This window comes from Pezoporus flaviventris, unplaced genomic scaffold (assembly GCF_033815535.1).
Source record: "Pezoporus flaviventris isolate CSIRO_AGI_PZ_B2104156 unplaced genomic scaffold, CSIRO_AGI_Pfla_v1 ptg000083l, whole genome shotgun sequence".
In the NCBI taxonomy this organism is placed as follows: Eukaryota; Metazoa; Chordata; class Aves; order Psittaciformes; family Psittacidae; genus Pezoporus; species Pezoporus flaviventris.
In genome coordinates this window covers 3,733,743-3,760,457 of record NW_026892631.1, presented here as the reverse complement: position 1 = coordinate 3,760,457, position 26,715 = coordinate 3,733,743, and the positions used below count along the sequence as shown (strand labels likewise).

The 26,715-nt window shown below is 41.2% G+C and overlaps 1 protein-coding gene across 1 annotated transcript in view; it reads left to right on the top strand.

Annotated features, from left to right (window-relative positions):
* TP53BP2 (tumor protein p53 binding protein 2) overlaps positions 1-26,715 on the top strand; it is a 47,725-nt gene that overhangs the window by 5,237 nt on the left and 15,773 nt on the right. Inside the window, exons 2-8 of the mRNA XM_061475386.1 lie at positions 14,305-14,452; positions 19,221-19,334; positions 20,566-20,645; positions 21,531-21,632; positions 24,266-24,440; positions 25,847-26,028; positions 26,418-26,582. Of these exons, the coding sequence (XP_061331370.1) occupies positions 14,305-14,452; positions 19,221-19,334; positions 20,566-20,645; positions 21,531-21,632; positions 24,266-24,440; positions 25,847-26,028; positions 26,418-26,582 (966 nt within the window). The remainder of the gene's footprint in view (positions 1-14,304; positions 14,453-19,220; positions 19,335-20,565; positions 20,646-21,530; positions 21,633-24,265; positions 24,441-25,846; positions 26,029-26,417; positions 26,583-26,715) is intronic.

Genomic DNA, 26,715 nt, shown 5'->3' with positions numbered 1-26,715 from the left:
TCGGCTTAGTCACTTTTGAGTCAGGCCAAGTCTTTTTTGATCTTCAAGTAGTTGGACAATATTGTGTATAAAGGTCACTAGAGATCCTGGACCTCATGTGAAGTGTATTTAATTATCTTAGTCACTGTTGCTTAACTGTTTTAGAGGTTTCAGGTCTTTTCTGTGGAACGGGAAAGACCTGAAGTGTTGTTTAGAACAGTGTTAGATAACGATAGCTGTAGTTTGGGGTAAATACGCCCGGAGAGGGAATGGTGAGTCAGTCAGAGGCAGGACAGCAATCATGACTGTTGTGATGCTGGACATGTTAAAAGGCAGAAACCACTCTTCCCCTTGCTTTTGCTATTAACTTTTTGTTAATCATTAACGTTCTGGATCTTGCTGCTAGTGTTTAGACTTAGTCATGCATGTGTCCTTGCCACTTGTTTCACCACAGCCATCATGTGTCATTATGTGGATGTTGAACCCAATTGTGTCTTAAGGGTGGGACTTCAGGCACAAAGAAGTGTCAGAAAGGGTGAGGGGGGGTTTTGTTGCTGTGGTGTTAATACCAAGAATTTTATTACTGAGATGATAACATCATTTCTGTACCAATTTCTTCTAGAGTGATGCTTCCCCATCTTAATATGATACAGTCCTTTGGTAGATGGCTGTGTGCAGTGCCCTGACTTCTGTTGGCATCTATTTTAAAAGGAGAATTAGGGGAACACTTCCTACCTATTTATTTACTAACTTTAATTCTATGTGATCTTTCTTCCTTTTGCAAAGTAAAGCATATACTTTGTAAAGTCAAACATTACAGCAGTTATCCCTTGTTCTGCATGGCTCTGTTGATTATTGCCGATTGATTCAGGAAGACCTTTATCTGCATTATATCTGGGCCATAGTTACAGTACCCAAACTCAAGTAAAACCATGGACATGTTCACTGTGCTGACTTGAAAGCTTCTGATGTTATTTTGAGTCATTCAGTACCAAACATCTGGTCTGTGAAGTACTAACTGCTATGGATCAGTGCATTTAATAAAGTGAGTGGAAGCTGCAGGGAGGTTAAGCCACTTGCTAAAGGTCATGCGGTAAGTTCAGCCTGGGATTTGGGAGACCTGTAGAGTGAAAACAACTGGTACATACTGGTGTGGCTGTAACACAAGTCTGCCATATCCAGTGTAAGTATTAAATGAACTTGCTTAAAGTAATTACATGGCCTGCACCCCTGCTTTTTTAGGGTTAATTGTGAATTGAGAGAGAATCTTTGTGGTAATTCATTCAGCTCCATGCTTGAGAACGGTCCCCCAGAGAAGTGCATGTTCAGAAATCCTTTACGTATGTGTAAAGCCAGTGTTCTTGTTGCACTGCTTAAGGCATATCTTGGATATAAGCAGCAGCATGTGAGTTTTTTGTCAGATAACTTAAGAGATTTTCCTTGTCTTTTGATACTTTTTTTTTTTTTGAGGCTTAACTGCTTAAGGAGCAATTTAGATCTAAGCTTAGATTACTTATTTTCCTCTATTGCAATGGAATGTTAAATCCCATTGTTTCTTTAAATTGAAAGCTAAGGAAGAGTCCCTGGAATCACGTCTTCTTGCCTTCAATTTCATTCTGTCATTTAAAAGAGGAAAATCCATGTTTTCTTAGTTCTTCAGCAGGTTCTTTTTTAATGCTGTTGTTACTCTACTTGAGCTCTGTGCTGCACCAAACCACCCCTGTGCTCTGGTACTCCAGTGGAGCCGCAGCCTGCCAGTCTGTGAATGTGTTGAGGGCCTTGCAGATAAGGAGCTAGAAGACTACACGTAAGCATTGGTGTAGTGTCCCTCTTGCGTTCTCAAGGTGTCAAGGCTTGTCCTTCTGCAAGGTTACTGTCCCCTTCTTGGGTTTCATTAGCCAGAAGCCTCTTCAGTAAGACAAGTAGGGTTCTTACCCCAATGTTCCTTAGTTGTGCTGGATGAAGTTGAATTTGTGTAAAGTGGCTGAGCTGGCAGCAGAAACCATACAATCACAGAATACTGGGTTGGATGGGACCCCTGGTATCGTCTGCTCCAACCTTTCTAGGCAAAAATCTCATGTCCCAACACCCTGTCCATTTGAATCTTGAAAATGTCCAATGTTGGGGAATCCAGGAAGGCTTTACGCCCAGTTGCTGGGCTTTTTATTGAGCTGTTTGTCATACCAGTGCTCAGTTATAACTTGATGGTAATTCCCTTAATGCCTGAGAGTGGTGGCTTGTCTGGCGTGTTGTTTTCCTTTTTGAAGTGTGTGCAAACACCTTTTTTCAGCCTGCTCTCCATCTTACATAAGTGTTTGCTACCCTGAATGCAGAGCCTCACCTAGATCAGTATCTGGGCTGTGCAGAGCAGTGATTGATGGCTTCTGTACTGACTTCCTCAGGGAAGTGAAGCCATCTTGCCCTCTTTGGGCATCCCAGGCCTGGGAAGAGCCTGTAAAGGATGGGATTCCCACAATCTGTTAGAGGTTCTGAGGTGTAGTAAGACTGTCTGTCTTTCAACATAATGAAGTGTTCAGGAAAAGCTGACACAGCAGGGAATGCGACTGATTTCTGTCTGCAAGAGAGGGAGGGAGGTGTTGCTGAGTTGTGAAAGGCAGGGTGCGTAGGGGCCAGGCAAAATACTCCAGACCTCCTTGGAGAATGCCACAAAGCTCTCTTGTGAAATATCAACCCTGACAAAGCAACCCTGCCATGGGTCTTGACGAGCTGTGCTTCTGAAGAGCGTTGCCTGTTTGTCATGCGGCCCCATAGCCACTTTATCAATGATAGCCATGCTGTGTCTTCCAGCCTTTTGAGAATACATTTTACTACAAGTAAAGGTTTGTGTGGGGAAGCTATGGAAACAGCGCTGCACGCTTCTTGCCTCTGCATCGTTATTCCTATGCTGTTGTATGTAGGTCTTGCCCATGAGGCCTTTTCTGCTGTGTGATTTACCAGTGTTGCACAAAACCATTGTTATTTAGAGCGCTTCTCTTGCAAATAGCATTTAGGGAAGTTGGGTTAGAGAAAGAAGTTTTCAGCCTCCAGGGAAGCTGAATGACTGGCCAAATAGTAACAGGCAAAAGGGGGACAATATCTGGACTTCTTGGGCAAAAAAAGCCTGTTGAGGAGCCCAGCATAGTATAAATGTTGATTTGATTAAACTATTGTGTTTAATTAAAAGAGCTGTGGTATCCCCTCAGTGACCACTATTTCATACAAGACCGTCTGTGAAGATTACAGTCATGACTTTGGCGGTGACAACATGCAGAGCCACCCAGCAAGCCTGCCGCCTCTCTCCGATGAACTGCTCTCCCTTCTTTTACTTCTCAACTGGTGTGTCTCTGTAAAACCCGATATTGCTTAGAATAAGTGCTGGGGAGTAAGCAGCACTTAAATAAAACCTGACAGACTGATACAATCTGCCACCCTTCTGCAGCTCCTGTTAGAGTAGCTGAATGTTTCCTGATGAAAGTTAAAGGATGTAGAGCTCCATGTGACAGGAGCAAAGGTTAAATCAAGTGGGGTGCTTGGTGGGATAATAGGCGTACTGAGGGGGAAAGATTTCTCCTTCCCAGTTCTGCTGTACTTGTTTTACATATCCCATTATAACGTGGTTTATGAAGACCATCTGACCATCCATTGCTTCCAGTGTTGGAACAGCTCCACTGGTCTTTTTTAACTTGCAAAATTCCAAAGAAGATCCATCTGTTTAGGTGCAAAAGCTCAATGTGTCTTCTGAGTCAGTTGAATGTAATCAGTATCTGCACGGTTACTAATGACTTCCTGTGTGTTTGCAGCCCAGAAGCGTAGCACAAAAACGCTTTCTTTATGGCATTGAATAACTTCAGCTGTTGTCAAACAGATATGATCACCAAGCATAGGCATTTTGTGCTGGTTTCCTTTGGCATTGCTGGTGGCTGTTGACTGCTTGCATTGCCATGCACGGGCTGCTCTTAGTGTACTGGCAGTCATCTGTGTCTGACAAGCAAAGGTTATTCTCCAAGGTACACTTCCATTGCAAGAGGAGTTCCCACCCAGAACTAGTGGTGGGTAGGAGAGAGATACCTTTCTGCAAAAGTGTGGTGTGACATTACACCTAATTAATTTAATAATAGGATGCTGCCTAAATGGATGGTCTTGTTCCTTTGGTTTTCATCCCCACCCAAAGCCATGTGTCTTTTGTAGCTTCCCCTTGAATTTAGCAAGGAGTTGGATGATAGCTGACTGGGTGGAAATGCTACCTACATGAAAGGCAAAAAGCATCCAAAAGGTTTATATGGTGGAAGTGATATGCCATGTGGCTGCACAGTTGGACATAATGGGGTGGGATTTGGGAAGAGTATGGCTTACCTCTGTCAGCTCACCACTTAGGTCAGCTAAGCTGTAACAGTCAGATGATATTTTACGCTTTCCTTAACCTCCATATTGTCTGGAGACGGTAATAGAGGGGATTTTCTTCACCATATTTGGGTATTCTCACTCACTGGGATGATTAAGCTGGAGTAATACAAACATACATTTATCATGGTGAGATAGAGAAGCTCATACAGTAGGAAGCGTCTGCTTCCTGGAGGCAAGTATATAGGAAGCCAGAGCTGATCTTGAAAGCCGAGAAGCACACAAACTGTTCTTGGTCTGAAATTCCTGCTTTGAGTGTTTCTTTTTCCCTTGTTGTGAAGGTAGATGGCTGAACAGTATGTTCTGAGGTTGCAGCATGAAGGAGATACCAACCTGTGGTTTTGCATTGTAGTAATGCACTTCAGGATACCAGACTGCTCAGCCTGTATCACAGAACAGCCCAAACAGTGCATCCTGTGACTTCCTCACGCTGCAATTACCTGTGTGGTTAAACATGTGTCATTGTTTTGGGTGCCAGAAATGGTGTGTCCTCTGACTTACCTGTGCACATCGTAAGTGTTTTGGTTTGTTATAGATCTGTTTCGTGGAGGTAGGACACACATTTTGGCAGCTATTTTCCTGGAGGACTGAATAACATGATAGAAGGAGTAGTATTTTCAAAAGTGTTTGGCACTGGGCTCTGTGAAGTTGCTGGGATTGGAGTAAACTGGTGTTCCACACTTCTTTATTCTGACTTGATTTGTGTTGCTATTAAATCACAAAGTTTATGTTCTATAATCTTAACTTAGACATTGACTCAAGAAAAAGAAAAATCCTCTTTCCTACTTCACTACTCTACCTCTCCCATGGGTGCTCCCAGCACATCCCCCTGTGGCTCATGAATAGAAGGTAATAACTTGCTTGCTGTGTGACAGGTCAGGCACTTGTTACATGCTAAATGTGGATTTGACTTGCATGTGCTCGTGCGCTGAGGTCGAGTGCTTCCTGGTGTGAATGTTGATCGTCTTTTTGTTGGTGAGATGATTATATGTTGGCTGGAAAGGCAGAAAATGAGTGTTTTTTAAAGCCAGTGAAGAGTTGGTGTCGTAGGCAGTGGGTGGTGTGGTGTGGGTGGTAAGGTGCCAGCTGGCTGCGATAGCCAGCCTATTTTATTGACATGTAGGTTGTGTTAAATATGCTTTCAGCCCTGATGTGGGTGTAACTTTGCTTTTTGCTGTGAAGGATCCTGGGTTGTACCAGTTCTCTTTTGATTACCAGGACAAATACAAGGTGTTCTTTTCATTGTCAGAATATACCTGCATCGTAAGGGACTGTTTTGAGAGGTGTAATTCTCAAGTGTCTTGACAGGGAGCACTTTGTGTGGCTTTCTACTGGCCTCTAGCCGTTCAGGAGGCTAAGAGAACAGGAAGGCTTATTCTCGGGGAGGGGGGGGGGGGAGCAAAGCTGAAGAGCAGCAAGAGCAGCTTAGTTTCTTTCTTTATATATTCCTTTATTTAGTAGGTTTTTTGGTTGTTTTTGTTGTTGTGTGGTTTGTTTTTTTTAATGCAAAGACTGTCCCTGTGTTTGACGCAAGTACCGCACATTGAGATGATTCAGGCCTAAGTTTGAGTTCATAACCCTACACATTATGCTTGGATGTTGCTGTGGCTTAAGGCTCTTCTTGGGTGCAACATGTGCTGCTGTACTGAAGAATGGGAGGATGAGTAAGTGTAAACCCCTGTGGTTATGTTGTACGAGTCAGACTGTTACCCTTTTCCAGAGCATAGTACCTACTGGAAGAATTATATGGTATTATTTTTTTGCCTGTGTAAAATAATATTAATTGCTTTCTCCTTGTGTACCAAGTGTTTATAACTCAGTGCTGAATGCAGAAAGTGAGGCAGAGTCTGCCTGAAGGGGCAAGCCTCCGAAGACCCAGTTCTCCTTCCCTGACTCTAGGGAGGAGGAGGGGTGAGCTCCAAGTAGGACACCAACAGTACAAGTCCAAACACCACGTAAAGGCATGATTCTGCCAGTCAGCTTGCAGCAGCTTTCGGTGGTGTGTCCAGCAGTGCAAACTCAATGGTTCTAAGGAGCCACAAGGAGGGATTTGAGGATAAAGGGGAAGAGTACTGGGAGGGGGGAGAATATAGGAGGTAAGGAACTTCAATGGGAAGAGATCTGTGAACGTGCTGCTGTGTGGAACAATATGAAGAATGTATTCAGGGTTTGTTTACCCTGAATTCCTGTAGTTGTTAAACTAAATTGGTGCAATTCCAAGTGTGGATTCAGGTCTGAGCAGAATGAGCTGTACATGATGTGCTGGCAAATGTGGGATGCTCAGTAAAAGGCTGTGGTTTCTTACATATGTTACTGAAACCAGTTTAGTTTATGTATCTTAACAAACAAACAAACTGGCCTACATCTTTTACAACAGTTTCTTCTCCTTAATGCTGATGTTACAATAGGTACCTGCAGTGCAAAAGTAGAAGTGGCTTTAAGAGCCACACTTGATTGAGACAGTCCTTCCTTCAGTGATGTGTAGCTCAGCTATGGAGCGTAAAGTGTGTTGCTTCTGTGCTTAGTGCTCATCCAAAAAGTGAGCTTTGTTTGCATAGACATTTCTGCTGTCTGGCTTGTGAGGAGGCTCTTGCTCTTTTCTTGTGTGTGGTTATGACTGAAGAAATACATTAAGTTGGAAAATGTAACTTGGGTTCAAAAGTCTTTGGGAAGCTCTATTCTTAATGGTCTTGTGCCTAATACCCTACTGAAAGAGGGGAGCTTAGGAATCCTGTATTTACCAGTCCTGAGCTGTGCCTGATTTCACAAAATCAAAATGGCTAAACCAAGAGAACGATGATTTTTCCATGAGGTTTGGCAGAAAGATAGTAATCACATCTTCCTCATTTGCAAGTCTTAACTGAAGCACTGAGCTCTGCCTTTGAGGCTGCAGTCCATGAGCTAGAAGGATTGAAAACCTACATCTGTTAATTTTGGATGGTAACAATGCTTGGTCAGAACTCTCGTTTTCCTTGCAGTTCTTCAGATTCCCCTAGTGATGATTCAGATGTCCGTCTGATAGTGAGACCTAATGTGGTGCTTGTGCTATAGCATTTTGCCCAGTTTATCTAGCGTGTATCAAAAGCAGATGGCTTTCATTCTGTTCTCTCTACATTAAGGATAAGAGGGAGAAAAAGGAGGGGAGGGGAAGCCTTTCTCTTTGCTGTTTCCAGCTATTTCTCCCATCCTCCCCGAAGTGCACACAGATGTCAGGTTTTTCCAGCACTCAAAACATACATTTTCACCAAGAATAAAATACAAATACGTAATAAACTTACCTTTAAAATCATCTATACAAGCAGAAACTACCATGCCTTTTAGAGTAAAGGCTCAGTCTTGTTTTGTCCTGTGATACAATTGAAAGGGAAAAGAGCTGTGCTTTATATAGACCAGGAATAATCTGAACAATCCCATGGTGCTTCCTACTGTACTCCACCTACCTTGCATCATAACTTCCTTTCTCGTATTTAGGGCCAAAAGCCAGTACAATATAAGTGGAATAGTGTGTGCAGTGGGTGAGACTGCAAGAGCCCACACTATGGGTGTGACTGTAGGCAGATACTAAACTTGACTCTGCATTGCTGTTGAACCTAGGTTTATTGGACGGCTGAATATGAAAAGGATTAGGAGTAGTAATCATCCCGTGTGCCTGTCTTCTAGTAAGTCTGTTATAATCTTTGCTTACCTTAATCGTTTACTTACCTTAATCTTCAGGTCTAGTAAGTGAGGATGTTGCCTACTGGACTGTTTTCAGGTTCTGAGGAACTTGATACAAAAGAATCGCTGAATGACTTTGTTATTGTGGTATACTTTGCATTAAATGGAGAGCTGTAACTATATACCAGCACAAAGTGCTGCTTATCAGAACAGGAAAATGTGCTGTTGTGCAGGCTGTCTTCTCTTGTTTAGAAAGTTGCATCAAGTCAGCAAAAATATCTATTTTAGCAGCTGATTTCTTCATGGCCATCTGGGAAGGTGCAGCATCAGTGTTCCCACTAGGTAAGGTGCAAGACTTCCTTTTGACACTCTTTGTTTGGAGGGGTTTTATATTTAATAGGGAAGACTCATTTGTGGTTAAAACTGTGGGTATGAGGTCTGTGGGTGGAAGCAGTTATTTCTCATTTCTCTTGCCTGTACTTGAAATCTGATAGCTAATTTAGTCATTTAAAAAATTCCATGTTGCTGTTTCTTCAGCTAAGATGAACTTCCAGAAATACATTTTAGTTCAGGATGTAAATTCATAGAATTGTTTAGGTTGGAAAAGACCTGAAGGAGCGAGCAGCTTTTAATGCCTCCTTAAAACAGAGAGCTAAGTAAATTTGTTACGTAAGATAAGACCATTACTTAGCTGTGTTATGGAAATACAGAAACCCCAAACACTAATATCATGTGGTTCAAGGGTATTGGGTTTTGGTCTAAAATGCAGAGAATATGAAATGTGGTACAGAATTATTAGCTCTAATGTAGGATAATGCATCATGATTTCCAGAGGCACTATGCTTATTTGGCTCTCAGGTAATGTTCTTGTGTCTGTCATTGCCGCCTTCTATGCGTTAGTTTCCCTGCCTAGAAAGTAGGAAACAGCATGCTTGTGTTATGACTTCCTGGTCATAAGATGCTTTGAAGATGAAAAATACTATGTGAATGCATGCCATGGTTTGTATTGTATATTGCATGCTGTGCAGGAAGACTGCATAAAGTTTGGAATTCACCAAATAGTGAAAATCAGGGTGAAGTTTTAGTGTTTTTTTTGTGTTTAATCTTTAGTGGATTATAATATTTTATAAGGGCTGAGTTTTGCCTTGGAACATTGTTGTCCATTATTGCAATTCTATGATCTAAATTATATCTTTAACTAGAAATTACTGGGGGGGGAAATGTATGTTCATCCTTTAAACTCTAGTAGTTTCAGCAGTTAGCAAAGCCCTTGTATTTTAATTTGCATTATACACAGTAATAGTTTTCTCCTGAATATTTGCATCCTTATATAAATTAGTAATATTAATATATTAATTAGAAAGTGTCCAATGTATCAGCCTTTTAATACCCAAGATGTGTTATTACAGTTGTATAGTAAGGAGTAAGAGAAGTCTGATCCTTACAGAAGCACCATCAAACCTGAAAAGTAAATTGCATTTCTACTCCTCCCCCTCCTCCCCTTTTTAATCAATAATTGAGGTCTTGTGATCTAAGGAGAAGATTGATATGAGGTCTTTCATATAAAATGATATCCTGTGGGATGGATGTGAATTGTAAGGCATGTGTTTGCTCAGGTTTGTATTCCAGACAGGTTTGGAAGCTGACGTCTGGGGTTTTTAATACAACAAAGCAGGATCCAAAATGCAGTGTGGTTGTAGCCTAGCACTTTTGTAGAGCTAGCCATTAAATATTTTACTTTCAGTTGAAAATTAACTTGAAGATGTTGAGACCTGTTATGTCATATTTAGTGTCGGTGCAATTGCATGAAGTGATCCCGTTGATGAGATTAGCAGCAAATGGGTCAGATTTGCAGGCAAATGTAAGGCTCTTTGGGACTGACGTGCAGAAGAGAGATGGAGGGTTATAAAGTGGGGTGTGACTTGCTTTAATTGATGCCCTCTTCTGTCCTGTTTGGTTGCTTTTCTTGCTAGGTTTTCTTCCTGTTCCTGGGTGTGTTACAGTCCAGACTTAGTGGCTGTAGTTGGAGGTGATGCAGAAATAATATGGGTTGGAACAAAATTATATATTTCATGTTGCAAGAACTCAAGTAATTCGCACGTATTTGGACTTTCTTAGATTTCCTACATGTCTGAAGAAGCGGGATTTTTTGAGACATGAAGTCCATTGTGTTTCATGCTCTGCTTTTCTATCCAGTTGTTTGTAAGTCATACATTGCAGTCATTCCTTGCAAAAACTTGCTTTAGCTCATGTGTCCTTGGTCATTGTGTCCTTTGATGCCCTTGATGCATCTGATCGAACTGACTCATTTGGTGGCTCCATAGCTGCAAACTTTTATTTTCTAAGCTGTAGCAGAGTCAGCTAAAACCTGTGATGTGATTTTTGGAAGGAACTGCTTCAGCAGCTACACAACACATCCCTGGTTACTTGCAAGTATGCCACAGTACCTATAAACTGTGAGTACCTCTTGGCGGTGGGGAATGAGGGGCAAGTCTTTAGATTAGAATTTAGTTAGGGACCTGACTCCTGTTTAAAGGTGCTCAGCCTGTATGAGCGTTCCTAAAACTCACTCTTTAAAAGTCTTGAGAGGAAAAAACCTGATGGAATTGTCAGAAATTTCAGTATTAGCCTGGTTGCTGTCTTTAAAAGAAGTGTAAGGTCTGAGGTTTCTTTGCCCCCCCCCCCCCCTTCCTCCCTCTTATTTGTTTAACCATTTATGCCTAGCTTGAAACTGGTGTTGGGTTTTTTTTACATGTTGTTTCTTTTTTTCCTCTTTATATTAATTCCTGGATGCCTATATATAACCGTCTTAACATCTTCATGGTTTAGGAAGGAGAAAAAGATGGCTTTAATGTTCTAACTTGATGCAATCTATAGGGTTCCAGCTTCTGACCAAGGTGATGTGTGACAATTTTTGTTCCCTTTGTTTTTCACAGCAATCAAAGAGCAACATAAACTAGCTGGGAGGGTGGTTAATACATGTTGCATTTGAACTGTTCTTAGAGGTAAGATAAGTTCTTGGGATCCTGAAGCAACGTGGCATAAACCACAGCAGCCACTAAGGGTTATGAGCAGTGCCAAGAAGCCATAGCAGGCTTTTGGTTCACACCAGCTGCTTTATCTTTTCCACCCTCTCTGGGGAGAGGGGCATCTCTTTGATGGGTACTCTCTGGTCAGTGCTTGCCCTAGGCTCTGATGCAGCCGGGTGGGGAGCAGACTACCCTGGGAAACCTTGTAGTTGTGCAGGCAGTGAAGCAGAGCTTGCTCCTTGCCTCTCTCTTGCAAGTGCTAAATGTGACCACCATTTGGATGGCAAGAGGAGGGTCACAACTAACTGGAGGACTTCTGAATCATCTCAGCATTGTCCCTGGAGCTAAAGGGAAGTGGGATGAGGTAACTGGGAAGGTCATGTCAGTTTTGTAGCCTTTCAGTTGCTTAAGACCCTTAAGACTTTGAGGTATGTTTTGCAGAATGTGGTTTAATTATTTATACACACACACCAGTTCCTAGCATATGTGGGATAAAGACACTACTAAGCCTCAGAAATGGCTCTCACACACCAGGTTTGAATGCTCTTGGCTTAAGGTACTAGTAATTATCCTGAGCATTGTGGGTAGAAACAACAACTCGTGATACTTCCTGTGTAGTTGTCTGTATTGGTATATCCTCCTAAGGATTAACAATTGGATATAAACAGGCACACTGAAGAGTGAACAGCCGTGCCAGGGTCAAATTAGGTCTGCTTTGTGTGTATAATGCCGTGGTTTTATAATTTTCTCTTGATGCTCATCTTTTAAAACTAACAAGTGTTACTGCAGATGCACAGCCTGTGCAAATTAGTGTTCTGAATATGAGAACACTAAGTTCATATGAGAACACTAACCTCAGGTTGTACAGCATTAAATGTGAAGTGTTGATGTGTTTTACATACCTATATAACCCTGCTCTAAAGCTATTTGGGGAGCTTCTTATTTTATACTTCTCTGCCCTAATTTTTGTGATTAAGAGCTATTCCTACCTGGTAGCACGTGGCATCCCTCGCTATCGGGCTCCTCTAGAAATGCTACATCAAAAAGATACCATGTTTAGTGACAAAAGATTAAAGCCGAGTATCAGAGTTCCTCCTTTAGAAGCTTTGTCTCTTAATTTAGGTCAGGCCTTGAGTGTGTTGTGCTGTAAACAGCACAATGATTGTGCCAGTCTTCACTACCTAATAAGTGGTGTGTGGTAAGCTGATCCTACCTGACTGCATGCTGCACAGCTCTGGCCCACACAAAGCATACCCGAGAGGGAGCAGCTTGAAACCCATTCCCTGCCACCCCGGGTGAGCAGGTGTGACCCTGGCCGGCAGGCAGGATGCTCCCCTCCAAGAGCAAAGCTGTGGAGTGAGCAGCAGCCTTGATTCAAGGTAAAATCCTCAAGTCCTGGGTGTTCCACTCCATCTGCCTGCTCTCCACAGCATTCACTGGCTTCCTTTGGTCAATAACTGGAACTTTGTTGCTGCCTTTGCATTTTCCACCCTGTCTCTCCTAACTCCTCTCCTTACAAGTGTAAGGAGATGGTTGGGGGAGCTGAACATTTTCTTAAGGGTTGCAGGCAGTTTTGAGCTCTTTTTCAGCAGGTTTTTCCCATTCTTTGTATGTGTTTGGAAGGTCTTCAGGAATTTGTCAGAAACTCTTGTCTTGGGGAGCTGGGCAAAACCAGAGATCGAGTTCTGCATGCTCTTGGTGCTATAAATCTGGTGCAGTGCCAGGCTCTGAAATACTATTTGCAGGTGTTTATACTGCCACAAGTGGGACAAATGCCCTGTATAACAACACAGGCTGAGTTTGGAGTGCTTTTGCAGAAGCCTCTAAAAGAATTAAGGTAGCTCCTCTCAGAGGGGTGCAGGGAATGTTGGCGCTTGAAAGAGCCCTGAAAAGACTTTGGAGGCATCAGGGATGCGCATGGTTGTATTCCAGGAGAATCCCCAAGAGGGAGTTCCTAAAACCATGAAGAACATGGAGCTAAATTTTACTTTGTAGTGGCATAAACCCCCCCTTCATTCTGGAGTATTCACACAAAATCACAAAAGTAATGCTTGTGGTAATGGTGTTTTTTTCTTTGGTGGTGGTGGAGTGTTATTGTTGCTGTTGTTTTAATTAAGAATATTTATACCTGTCTCTTGCCTTGATTGATTTAGACTATCTTTATTTTGACCTTTGACCTGGTGTCTGTAAGGATGCATATACCCCTTTTACCCTCTAAAAATGAGGACAGGCAAGGATTTGTCTTTTCCTGCAAAATTAGCTTTTTCAGCTCTATGAATTGTGTAGCCTATCGATAAGGTTTTGTGTTGCTTTGAAATGCTTAGTGGAGTAATTGCTTACTGGGTGTATTTGACAGGTTTTTGTGTTGCTGGGAGTCGTGTGACTAGCAGCCAGTTGATAGTGAAATTGAGAATAGGTCTCAGAAGAGAGTTGACATTAATTTTTAGAAGCAGCTAAACTTTGATAGCAGTTTAATATTAATAGCATGCCGTGAGGTGGTGTTCCGAAGCAGTCATCACTGATACTTCCTATCAAAAAAAGCAACTAATTTCTAAAATACTCATTTCCTAGTTGTGTCAGGAAAGCCACGAGCAAGAATAACATCTGTGTGGTGTGTTTGTACAGAGTAATAACCAAAGATCAAGGATCTTTCTATGGCTTTGAAGAGGAAGCCAAGTAAAATATCCTTACTTCCCTGTCAATAACATTTGGGCGGACCTTGTATTCATACTGAGACTAGGGGAGTAGCAAATAGACTTGTGTTTCTACCCTTAGATGACATGTTATAGAAATGTGAATTTCACTGCTTATGTAGTAAGTTCTGTTCTTTTTTTAGTGTGGTTGCTCTTTACAGATGTAATTTTTTTTTCATGATAAATAACATTTCTGAACTCTAGATGGCTGTTTCTCCTTCTCCATCGAAGAGCTGCAGTATATACCCATAGTGAGGTGGGAGGAGTTCTGATGTTAAAGGCAAAGGAAGGAGCTGTAGGTCCAGATTTGAAACCAAACAGTCCTCCAGCAAGGTAATTTAGTTGAGCAGAGAGTAACTTCTGTGGGGTCTCAGTTGCTTGTACCAAAATCTGGTTTTGTTTTGAAAGTCTGTATGCACAGTAGTTAACAAATGATACAGTTATGTTGAGAAGAAAGCGTTTAATGAGAGGGTTGTGACTCCGATGTGCAGTCTGGCTTTGTGCTATAAAATAACTGTGTGCTGTTATCCTTTTGTATTTTCCAGATGTTTCTGACAGTGTACCTCAGTAACAATGAACAGCACTTCACTGAGGTGCCAGTCACCCCTGAAACAACCTGCAGAGATGTGGTGGAGCTGTGCAAGGAGCCTGGTGAGAGCGAGTGCCACCTGGCTGAGGTGTGGTGTGGCTCAGGTAGGTAATGCTTGCACTTTGTGAATTACTACCCATTCACTGCTTCTAATACAGTAGCACATGGAGACCTGACAGACGTGGTCCTGTCCCAGAGGCTTTCTGCCTTACAGTTTTGCTAATTTCTTCTTCAGACCTGCTGTACGATAATACATCTACAGAAAGGCTGACACGTGCAAAAATGATCTGAAAGCAAAAGAAGGGGACTCAAGCATGCAGATGTTCTTGTGTCTATGCAGCCCCTCTCTGACTGAAATAAGTCTCTAAGGCTGTGGGGGAGTTATTTTCTTTTCCTTCTCTTCACAGTGAATCCCAGTGGTGTGTATGTGGTTTCTGAAGTAGTAAGTATCAGTAGTTCTGTGACCCAGTCAGAACTGTTTCTTCAACCCTGTAGCCATTTTCACGTACAGTGGCAAAGGAAAATTTCCTTTTTCTGATAACACCTTCCTTGTTTCCAGTTGTTTTAATTTAGTTTGGAAGTGAAGGAGTGTTACCAGAATTAGTAGGAGTCACCTGATATGAAGTGCTCTAAAGAAGGTGTGTGGGAGGGAGGACATAGAAACTGCTTTGGACTTTTCACTGTCCTTTTAAGCCTGTGGGAGAGGGTTTTTATGTATGTGGTCAGTTGTGGCTTTTTTCCTTCTGTGTTCTTGCTGATTTTTGTCTTGGAAGTTCAGATCTCCCTGGTTTGCAGTGCTCCACTGGAACTGGAGAGCAGGTCAACAAACAAATCAAAAGCTGAAGTATGGCTAACTTTTCATGGCTTAAACATGAAAGGATTCTTGACTACCTCCTGTCTCCGTGGTAGTTATTAATACTGGTAGTTATCCAGAGGTGTAAAATAGATGATGGGTTTTAAGTCAAGAAAATAATTATATTTAATCCAACTTCTTTAAGATGCTTCAAAAAAACTATAAAAGAATCAGATGATGAGGGCTTATGTTCCTGTCTTCTGCTGTTGGCTCGGGCTCACATCTGTTCAAAGAAGTCTTTGAGCTGGATGTTTAATAGCATGAGATGTTGTCTTGAGTTGTCTTTTCTGACAGTAATGTTTCTGCTACTTCTAAATTAAAAAAATGCAACAGAATTTTCTCCTTAGAAATGAAGCATCTTTTCTTTATAAATGGTAGTAAAATAAAATTACCAGTCAAGCATGGAGAGAAATACTCTAGGACAGTTTTCTTATTGTACATCTTTGTCAACTCTGTCTAAATCAAAGCAATGCCAAACTCTATAGTGAAACACAACTAAAATAAAGGTTTAGGTAAACCCACTGAATTTGTAGTTAGCCTTAGCCCCGTGCCCCGTTCAAAAGCACAGGTTGTGATGGTGAGGGACAGGATTTTCCTTTTGTTACCAAAGTTGGAGCCCTGCTAGAGTGGGCAGCTCCTCTGCTTGTGATTCTTTTTTTTTCTTTTCTTTTTGAATTTGGATTCTTGATTGCCTTTGAGATGTTGATGTAGAATATGCTAGAAAGGGCAGCAAGATTGTCCTGAAATCAATGGAGAGCACCTGTAGTGAGAAGCAAGTGAAGTTTGCCAGTACTTCGTGTCCAAATGGTTTTGTAAGCTCAAAAGTGAGATTCTGGCTGAGTGAGATCACGTAATACATGAAGGCTTATTTGTGAAATCAGGTTGTCAGCCTCTCAAGGAGATGTAAGAAAATAATCTGGATGCAGAAACATAAAGCAGAGATTTTTTGCCTGAAATGAGTCTTTGCAAAGTTGTCATGAGATACCATGAGAACAGATAGCTGGATGTTACTTGCACAGCTATTGTTGTAAGACAGAAAAAAAAAACCCAAACCCCTCCATTTATACAGCGAAAACCTTGACAATTGTTTTAGAAACCAAATTTATTCTTGTTCCTTTCAAGGTCCTTCATATTTACTAGGTATTTACTTCTATACACGAGCACTGGTGAGTGTGTGTATGTGTATAAAACTGTAAACAGATTCAAATTGTACTTGGTAACAAAAAATACGTTAGTCTCAAATCATGTAAGACTGAAAGACCTGAATACTGGCTGAAGTACATGCATGTTGTTTCAGATAAAACATATCCTTTCTTAAGCATCTGTATAACATCCAGTAGCAGTCATTTGTAAACACAGCCATTTGCTGCCCTCTCTCCCCCCAATCCAACGTATACAAATCATACATGTTTGATTTACGGGGTGGGGGCAGCAAGGGCAGGAAATACTTTAAGCTTCTACCTAATCTCATTTTAGATGTCAGCAAAGTTTGCAATGTTGTTTTGCCAAGATATGCCGTGACTTCTATTTTGCTTGTGTTTTACACTGAGCAAATGAAACCGTTTTAAACCAAACATGGTGCAGTGCAGCTAATGTGGGGTAGAAACAAAAGATTTATGTAGGAAAATGACTTCTCAGGCTTGAGCTACTGAGATTGGATTGTTCTTACATTGCTTGTCTCCCTCTTTCTGAGGCTTGCTCAGGAATTTTAGCTTCTGTTGTCAGACCTTATTAAGGGTACTTTGAAAGATTGCTGCAAGTGTGCTGGAGGCACTCTGCTCCCTGAAGGGGGCAAGTTTCCTACTTGCCCTGTCCTCCCAGTTTGGCTTGAAATTTGATGAATATCAGGGCAAACGTTCTTCATCTTTCTGTTCTTGCCGGAATTCTATTAGGCAACTACCTTGACCACTGTGGAAAGCAGTCAGAAGGTGCATGCACGTATAAATACTTCTTTTTTTCCTCTTTATGAGACCGGGAATTAAAAGGAAGACTGATTGTTTGTTCTTTCTTCGTGAGCTTTCCAAATGTAGTTTTGTTTGCTATTTGAAAATCCCTTTGACCTTCCTTTTGAAGTCACTCAGTGGTATTGACAGAATCCTTTTCAAAGGGCATCTCCCTTGATTATTGAGTTTCAGCTGAAGTATTGCCGAGCTGCTAGAAATCTGCCTCCTAGGCCTGCTGTCTGTACTTGAAGATGGAAATCTGACAGTGGTACTGTTGGGTTTTTTTTGTTTTTTGTCTTTTTTTCCTCTTGAATTAAGGTTTAGTAGATGAAGAGCTTTTTTAGCTGTCTAGACAACTAACTGCCAAGGGACTGCTTTTTCTGTAACAGTGACCTACTTGCTTATTCTGTAAGGCTAATCTCTTTTGACAGTGACTCCAGAAATTTTCCTTCCTAGATTGCTTGAGCACAGCTGCAGCATTTTCATGTAAAGAAACACTTTTATGTTGAAAAGAGCTTTTTATGTGCTGAAAACATGTTAGTAGCTTCAATTCTTAACACCAGCGATTTCTTTTTTTCACTGAAATGATTATTCCATATTAATATAGTGACTTGAAAGACTCCATCAAATATGAATTAACAACTCTGATTTTCCTTGCTGTTCCTCCCCCTAAATAAGGGAAGGAAGCACCTAACAGAAGCAATGTTAGCAAAAGCAAATCTGGTGCACAAGTGGTGCTATTTCATTTCAGTCTTTCTCTGCTTGTCTTATTTCTCAAGCGAGGAATAATATCCTCTGTTTTCCTGACACCTAGCACAAATGGATCCAACACGATACTATGAGTATAGCCTGACTATTTAAAGGTAGCTCTGAGATCTGTTTACCACAGTTGCCATCACTTAAAATACATGTAAAAATGCATGGTAAAATGCTTAGAAAACCAAAAGAAATCACTTTTATGTAAAAAAATTTAGTAATTCTCAGTATATCCTGTTTGCAAAGTGTGTAAATTCTGGAACAGTAATACAGCAAGGGAGGAGTACTGAAATGATGGCAGTAGGTGCAGACTCCCACTGCATTTTTGTAATATCAAAAGGCAGTGAGTACGGGTTAAAAATAAGATGTGACTGAATCCTGAACTTGGGAAAGCGAGCAGGAAAAGGAATTCACTGGAACTGTGCATGTAACTTAAGGAAACTTAGTCCTAACTGTCTGAAAGAAAATGGCAAGTCTTTATTGGAGTAATTTTTCACTGTGGTCTTTTTTTTTTCCCCTTTGAGCGATGACTCCAAAATAGTTCAGCTTTTCAGGGGTTATCAGAAGTGGGGCTTTCAAAGCGCATGTAATCTGAACTTCATGAAATTTGCTGTCTGAGAGAAGGAGCCAGATCTGTGGTTGACAGGAGCTGTAAGTGATCACTTGAAGTGAGAGGAGCTATGATGGCATGCTGAGGATCAGGCTGTTGGGTACTGCCCGGGAGCCTCTTCAGGGAATTGAGTGCTTCTGCCAGAGCTTGAAGGCAAGAGCTGCAATTCAGCATTTGATTGCAATCCTTAGGAAGCCTTAAGAAAAGAATTTCTCTCCTCTGAGTTTATCTTTGCACCTCTCTTAATCCTTGTTGGAATAAATAGTAAATGAGTCCCTGCAGGAACTGGCACAGAGGAGCCCTTGAGTAGAGGTTAGGAATGACTGAGAGAGAAGTTTGTCTGAGGTACCACTGAAGTGGAGCAAATGGTACAACAGCGCATTTCCTGCTGTGGTGAGTGGCTAAGATGATCTGCAAATACAAACTAAGCAGAAAGCTCTAAATTGCCTGTTTGCTTCCCCTTGGGCTGGATGGTGCCTCAGCTTCTCCCTTCAGGTATGGACTTTAAAGGGTGTATCTGCTTTTCAGAAGTGTTGGTTGGATTTCAGAAGCAAGGAGTGATACAATGCCTTCCTAAGTGAAAGGTATAAATGCCTTGGGTGAGGGCAAGGCTTAGGTGAGCACACAGGATGGTGGACAGATATTTTTTGTGTTGTTTTGGTATGTGCTGCTTAGGGATGTAATAGTCAATTGGCTTTTCACCTTTTCAGAACGTCCCATAGCCGATAATGAACGGATGCTGGATGTTTTGCAGCGCTTTGGGATGCAGAGGAGTGAGGTTCGCTTCTTTCTTCGGCATGAACGCTCTCCCTGCCGAGAAACAGGTGGGTGTTTCTTTCAGCTGGTTTATTTGTCTAAGCTTCATTTCCTTCCTCAAGGTTAAGGAAACAGCTTGTGTATGTAATTTATTAATGTTGGTAGTCAGTATGGTGTTGCAGCCCTTTTTGGTCTGTTACTTTATGATGGATAGAACAGTAGTAACAGAAAACTTGCTCATTTTAGTAAAGACTTTATCCTCCCTTGCCAGATCTGGGGACATTAAATTCAAACTGAAATTTTTGCAGGTTTTCTAGAGCTGGTCAGTACCAAGGCATCCAAAGGCATCCTGTGTTAAATACGCTAGTCACAGCTAAATATCTAGAGGATGTAATTTTTCAAGCCCACGGTGCTTGCATTAGGATTAGGATTGTTGTTATTTTATTGGCCGTGGCATTGCTAAGCAATATATCTAGGGAAGAGCAAATGCATAGTTAGGAACTCTGCAGTTAGTCTTGCAGGAATATGTTCTTGAAACAGGTATCATAAGGGCAAGAAGCTAACAGAGGTACTGCAGGACAAAGCCACGTGTATGTCATACAGGGAAATGAGTGAGCTTGGTATTTGGCATCTGAACATGGTTTGTACATAACTGGATGTAAACATTAAAGTAGGATTCTAGTTTAACAGCATTTTACTGTTACAGTTACAGTGACTGCCAGAAAGAAAAACCTTTGTCCTTTTCAATTTTGTGCAAATAATCAGCTGTAGATGAAGTGGCATGTCTTTCATGATAGGTGACTAACCTTTAACTATTGCTATTCGTGTTCTCTCTAAGACAGTTGGCTGAAGGCACACCAGAACATATAGATGATGGGTTTAAGACAGTGGTTGAAATGTCTTCCTGTGAATTAACCAGTTACTTTTGTCTCATTTGCAGAGGAGAACACATTTTCCTGACTAAGCATCTGTAGCGCAGACTTACTAGGGGCCTGTTGACTGCAGGAGAAATACTGAAATAGTGAGCTGTTGGTTAAGCTTTTTGGGTTGGTTGGGTTTTAAGCAGTCCTATTTTTATTTTTAGATAAATGTTGACATCAAACACCAACCTCTAAACTTAATGGATGACACAAGACATTTTATTATCTCAGCAGTAAGCACATTGGAAAAACAAGTGTTCAGATTTTAAACCAAAATGACTGTACTGTTTCTCATTTTCTATTGAATGTGATGTCTAAAGGGATAAGAAAAATCCTGAAGTACCTTACCATCTTTGCCTGTTCCTGTATTTCTATCTAGGGACTGGACAAAGGTCTCAAGATCCAACCTTAAAAAGAAATGGTGTGAAAGTGCCTGGTGATCGAAGAATAGAGAATGGAGTAAGTGCTTGGTACAATATATATAGTGAGAATGGAGGCTTCCCTGCTTTTGAGATCCTACCGTGGAAACTAAGAGGCTACTCTGGAGTGATTGCTAATGACTGCTCCAAAATAAACACAAAGTCTCTAGCAATTAACACCCTTGCTGTCAGTTTTTAAGATGTCTCTGGAGATCCATTGGGTGCCATGTCTGTGTTTGTACAGGTGATCTCAGAGCAGCAAAAGCAGCAGACTTTCCCTTTTCTACTCCCACCAAAAGTTTTCTGTCATTTTGCTTCCGTTCCAGATTTCACATTGAGACCAGTTAGTGTTTCAGCATTGAATCCATTCTCTGTCACTTGTTCTTGCTCCAGAAGATATAATTATGGATATAAGACTGAATGTACATTCAAGAAACATGAGAACAGATAACTAATGTAATAATAGTGTTACCTTTGAGAGTGACAGGTTTTTTTTTCCCCACGCTGTGTTTAAACTTTCCATTTTCTTCAACTTGCATTGAAGTACTTTGAATTGCAATGATACACCTACGGCCACAGATCCATTCTGCCATGTGCTGAGCATTCTGGGCTCAGTCACTCAAAGCAGATTCATTCTGAGCTTAATTATATGAAGGGCTCTGAAACACCTCTTTAAAATGCTAGAAGTGTTAAAGTTTCAAGAGATGTCAGCCTATGTGTTGCTGGATTGGGCTACACATGTGTATAAGCTTACAACTATTTATTCTTTTGCCACGGAAATGTACCATTTCTTTCTACTTACTGAATTGGTTACCTAGTTATTGTTGGGGGTTTTTTATCATACTTTTCTGCAGTAGCTCTACTGAGTTACACACTAGCCAAGTTAAAAGTCTAGACTCAGTATGCATTGGATTTTCTTTGACAGGTCAGTGTTCCAAGGATGGATATGACACTGTCTGAGCTTCAGGAAATGGCATCACGCCAGCAGCAGCAAATCGAGGCTCAACAACAAATGCTGGCTAACAAGGTAGGTTTGGAATGAGACTGTTTACAGCAAGGAATAAAGGTAGTAAAAGTTGCATGAGGTAGAGGGGATTTGGGGGTTTTTCACCTCTTACACAGAGGGGTCTCTTTCTTTGGCTTCCTATTTTTAAATTTGAAAGTCAATCTATGCAAATATCCAGTAGTAAAGCATTAAAATAATGCCAGAGATGGAAGTGACCATATTGGTTGCTAAAAGGATAGAGGATGTAGCATTAATGTATTGTCATTATCCTGGTGGCTCTGCCAGCTCTATTTGTGCTCCATGTGGTGAGCAGCAATTCACCAGTTTGATCGTTGAACAATGCTTTTGTTTCAGGGTATAATGCTGTCCTGTAATGATATCTTGCTTTCCCCTGATAGAGTTCAATGTGCGTGCTTTCCTGGGGCAGCTCTCTGGAAAAGATGGCATATATGTGAGAAAAGGAGCTAGGAGAGTGATTTATAAAATGTTTATTATTCAGGGTGCTCCTTAATAATTTAGGGGGAAAAATAACTTGGCATCTCTAGAATGCTGGCATAGAGGTCATATTTGACATAAGTGTTGTTTGTACACACTACTCTTGAAAATATAACAGAAAATGCTGCTTTTGGCAGAAAATCATTAAATGCGAGCCCATCCTGAAAAAGTCTTGGCTGTCTGGGTGGATGAGTTCCCATGCATTTCAGAATATGCTTTACCTCGGAAGGAGGCTGTTCTGGGGCTTTTGTGTCACTATTCTTTCTCTGTCAGAAGCCCTGTCTCCCTTCCCTCTCAAGATCAGCTAGGTTCTCCCTTTTCCCCATCCCATATATTTAGCATCTTGTTCAGTTCCCTTGGCTTTTAATAATTCTCTCTTGGGGAAGTGCTTTGAAACATGGCTTTCTCATGGTTCTGAAGCACCTGCAGAGTAGTACTATAGCCTGTCAAAATCTTTTTCTTTCAAAGTAAGAACAGGTATAAGGAAGGTGCAACTACAACATAAGAAATCAACAAGGTGATTGTATTTTTTTACCAGGAGTTTAGCAGCACAGTTAACACCTATTCTGCCCTGATTAATTTGCCAAGGCAGAATATTGTCCTTTTCTCAGTTCCAGCAGACATGAGTTAAATATAAAAGAGAGAAGCCTGAATCTTTATAACTTTTGTCTGTTTCGTTCACAGGTGATGGAGATAGACTTTGGTCTTACCAATAACACTGTAGTCACTATATATACATGAAACCAGAAATGGGAACACTATATATATTTACTGTAAAGGGTGTTGTACAAGACTTTAAAGAATATATATTTTAAATTACGAGTTTGAGTCTGGATAGCTACCCATCAGGCAGGTGTCTGCTGCCTGTGGTTTGAAGAAGAGTGGCCTTGTTGGTGTCCCACTGGGAGAATCTTTCATTTGACCTGTCTCTCTAGAGCAAACCTGATTTCCTAGATGCCCTTTCAAAGAGAAGCTTTCCATTGCCTCCTTCCTGCCTTCTGAAATCAGATGCAATATTAAAAATAGATTCTGAAGGGGGGGGGGGGAATACACTTGTCTTTTTAGACATGAGCTGTAATATCTATTTTTTGACATTTTCCTGTGTGGGATTGACTACAAACTAGTGCATGTGGTGTGAGTGCTGCCTGGGTTTATATGACTGGTGATTTTTATTTTGAGGACGTGTTGAGTTCTAATGTTAGTAAGCAGTGGTAGTCTGGCTGTTAGTGGGTGCTTGGGAAAGTCTTAGTTCTACCACTGCAACAACCTGTCATCTCCAGAACTGGAAGCCATGTGTAATGGCTGGTGATTTAAAGGAAGTCCCTGTAGGTGTTCTGGTGGTTTCTTTTAGCTCTAAACTACAGACATCTGTATATAGAAACTAATAGTGTGCTGCTTTTCTACTCTTAGAGAAGCAAAAGGATCCTCTCCACTGGCATGATGTCTGTTGTATAAATTTTGGTCAGGTCACTGTGAAGGTTTTCCTGTGTCTTGAATCGCCCTGTGTTGTGATAGCAGTGATCACTACCAGGAAATGGTCAATTTTCAGTCATTGGTGTACAGTGATCCCCCACTTCAAAGGAGTTTTTAGCAGAACCAGTAAAAGTACAAAGAGGGTTGGAAATGATCCGTAATTTGCAGAATATAAATATTCTTCTGTAGAAAGAATGTCTAATATCTTCCAGCATGACTTAAAATTGGTTGAAGTGTGGCATGTAATAGAGATCTGTAAAATACAAGCAGATGGAGAAGGTAAAGGAGCAATAATCACCAGCTGTTGTAAGTCAAGAGCCAAGTAGTGATTAAATGAAATTAGCAAATGTCATGGAACATGAAGCCTAAGAAAAAGCTTAGTATTTAAGGGATTTTGAGTAATTTCATGGAAGAAAAACTTGGCAAGGGCTGTTAGACACGGATACCACCTCTGCTTCAGTAGGTACTTGTACTACAGACTGGTTGTACTGGAAGGATTGTACTGAGACAGAATCAGTTCTTGTTTGCTCTGTTGCCTCAGACTTCCTGTGACACTCAGAAGAAAGAATACTGGTCTAAAGCTGGTCAGAGCTGCTGTGGTGATTGTTTTGGAGACTGTTTCTGGCAGTACCTTACCTTAAATTCCTTCAGGAAAAAGGTAAAAAAGTTCCTTGTCTTGGCTGCAGGAACAACGTCTGAAATTCCTGAAACAGCAGGATCAGCGACAGCAACAGCAAGCTGCTGAACAGGAAAAACTGAAGCGATTGAAGGAAATTGCTGAGAATCAGGAAGCCAAACTCAAGAAAGTGAGAGCACTGAAAGGCCATGTGGAACAAAAAAGGCTCAGCAATGGGAAATTAGGTGAGTTGCTGCTTGGGGAAAGTAGCCTGTGACTTTTTATGCACTGTGGTTCTTGGAACCCTAAAATTTCTCATGATTTCAGTGATTCAGATGAGACAAGGGGTAAATGGTGAATTACAGAGGCGTTATTTGCAGCATTTCAGTAGACGTTAATCTTAACAATTTCAAATTTTGTATTTACTGAGAACTCCTGAATGACCTAGAACAAAATATATTTTCTTACTGTATTTTAAAATATCCCATAAGGACACCCTGTATTTTAAGCCTAGCATATGTGCTCTTTAATTACAGTGTAGGTGTTTTCCTTACTTAAATACCTTTGTGAACCACAGTAACATTTTCCATCCTTGATGTAAATACCTCACACATTTAGTGTTGTTTTCTTGGCCTGATACTCATTTTGCCTCTTATGCAACAGGTAACTTAATGACCAAAGTGGCTGAGTATTTTCTTTGTAATTATGGAAGTCTGACTAGCGTCTGGCTTGCTACAGTATTAGTTGAGAGCTTGCATGTTGATGCAACATTAAACGCTTATTTCAGACTTAATATCAACACACATTCTTTTGCCTCTGTGCATATTGTACAGAACTCATTTCTAGCTGGACTTAAATGAAAATATATTGATTTATGAAGGTAAAATACAGATATATTGTTCTGTTAGGAAGCATTGTACTTTATGGATTAAATGAAAGTGATTTTTTTTTTTCCTATGGGGAGAATGTACTTTGTTTGGGTTCTGTTGCACAAAACAAACATCAGTTTAAAGGAATGGAAGGATGGTAAAGTAAAACAAGATCTGTACCCCTGCACCCTCCCAAGAAGGTCTGGCTGTGGTACTTGCTTGAACTCTTACTGGTTCCTTAAACTGTTCTCTAATGCAGCAGTTTTGGCAGTGGGAACAGCTAATGACAACCATTTACGATAGACCCTAAAAAGCCTTTTGAATTTTTGTGTAATGTATCAGCTGAAGTGTTTTGTCATTCAAACTCCTACAACCTAAATTCAGAGTTTTGAGTACCATAAATATGCCTTATGGTTAAGTGTGTGTCTTCCTGCTGAATTCAGTGTTAAGTGATTTTAGGCTTCTACAGATGAAATTCATCTGCTTAATGTAGTTTTGTTTCCATACTTCAGAAAGTAAAAGATGTTCTTTTTCCCTCTCACCATCAGTGCTCTAAGTAGACCAAATTTACATAACCTTGCTAGTGCATTTGCTTTTATAAACACTTGGAGGATGAGCTGGTTTGACAGGGACTGTGAGTGTGCGGCAGCTGGACGCAGCCTCGGTGCAGCACTGCTCTGGAGGCCAGCAGGGCACTCTGTCCCCTTAACTGCTGCCTTGGAAGCAGCCCACGCTCTCGGCTGTTTCTCAGGGCAGCTATTGTGCTCTCTCATCCTCTCCAGTGGAGGAGATTGAACAGATGAACAGCCTGTTCCAGCAAAAGCAGCGTGAACTGGTGCTGGCGGTGTCAAAGGTAGAGGAACTCACCAGGCAACTAGAGATGCTGAAGAATGGCCGAATTGATGGTTACCACGACAACCAGTCAGCTGTAGCAGAGCTCGACCGCCTGTACAAGGAGCTGCAGGTAATGGACAGCCAGCTTGTGACCTGTAACTCGCAGGGCTAAAAGTTGGTTGGGTTGTTTCTTGCCTAGTCAGAAAGAAATCGTGTTGCTTCTGTTCCTGACAGAGCTGTGTGGCTGCCTCTGTGCTGAGGATGCAGGGTTAGTTGTACAGGGTTCAAGGTAAATAGGGAAAGGAGCACACAGTGTATATCCCTCTTCCTTTCTGTTGGAGAATAACCAACATTTTCTCCAGGGAAAATAATCTGAATTTGCCAGCATGACTTGACTTTTCAGAACATTTTTCTTTCTAACTGTTTCCTGTCCCCCATCCTCAAAGTTTATTTGTTTTTATTTTTGTTTTCCTCTCCTCCCTCCTCCCCTTTTCCCCCCCGCTTTGTGAATTTATTCAGTTGAGGAACAAACTGAACCAAGAGCAGAATGCCAAGCTGCAGCAACAGAGGGAGTGTTTGAACAAGCGCAACTTGGAGGTGGCAGTCATGGATAAGCGTGTTAATGAGCTGCGAGAGCGCCTGTGGAAGAAAAAGGCAGCTCTGCAACAGAAAGAGAATGTACCAGTAAGTGTGGGATATTTAATAACAAAAGAAATAACTTCATCTATGTTCCTACAGTCTGAAGTAAAAACTTGCTTGTGGGGAAGGCTGTGCAGATGCTAGACTGGTTGTTTTTATCTGTAAGTGGTGGAAGTCT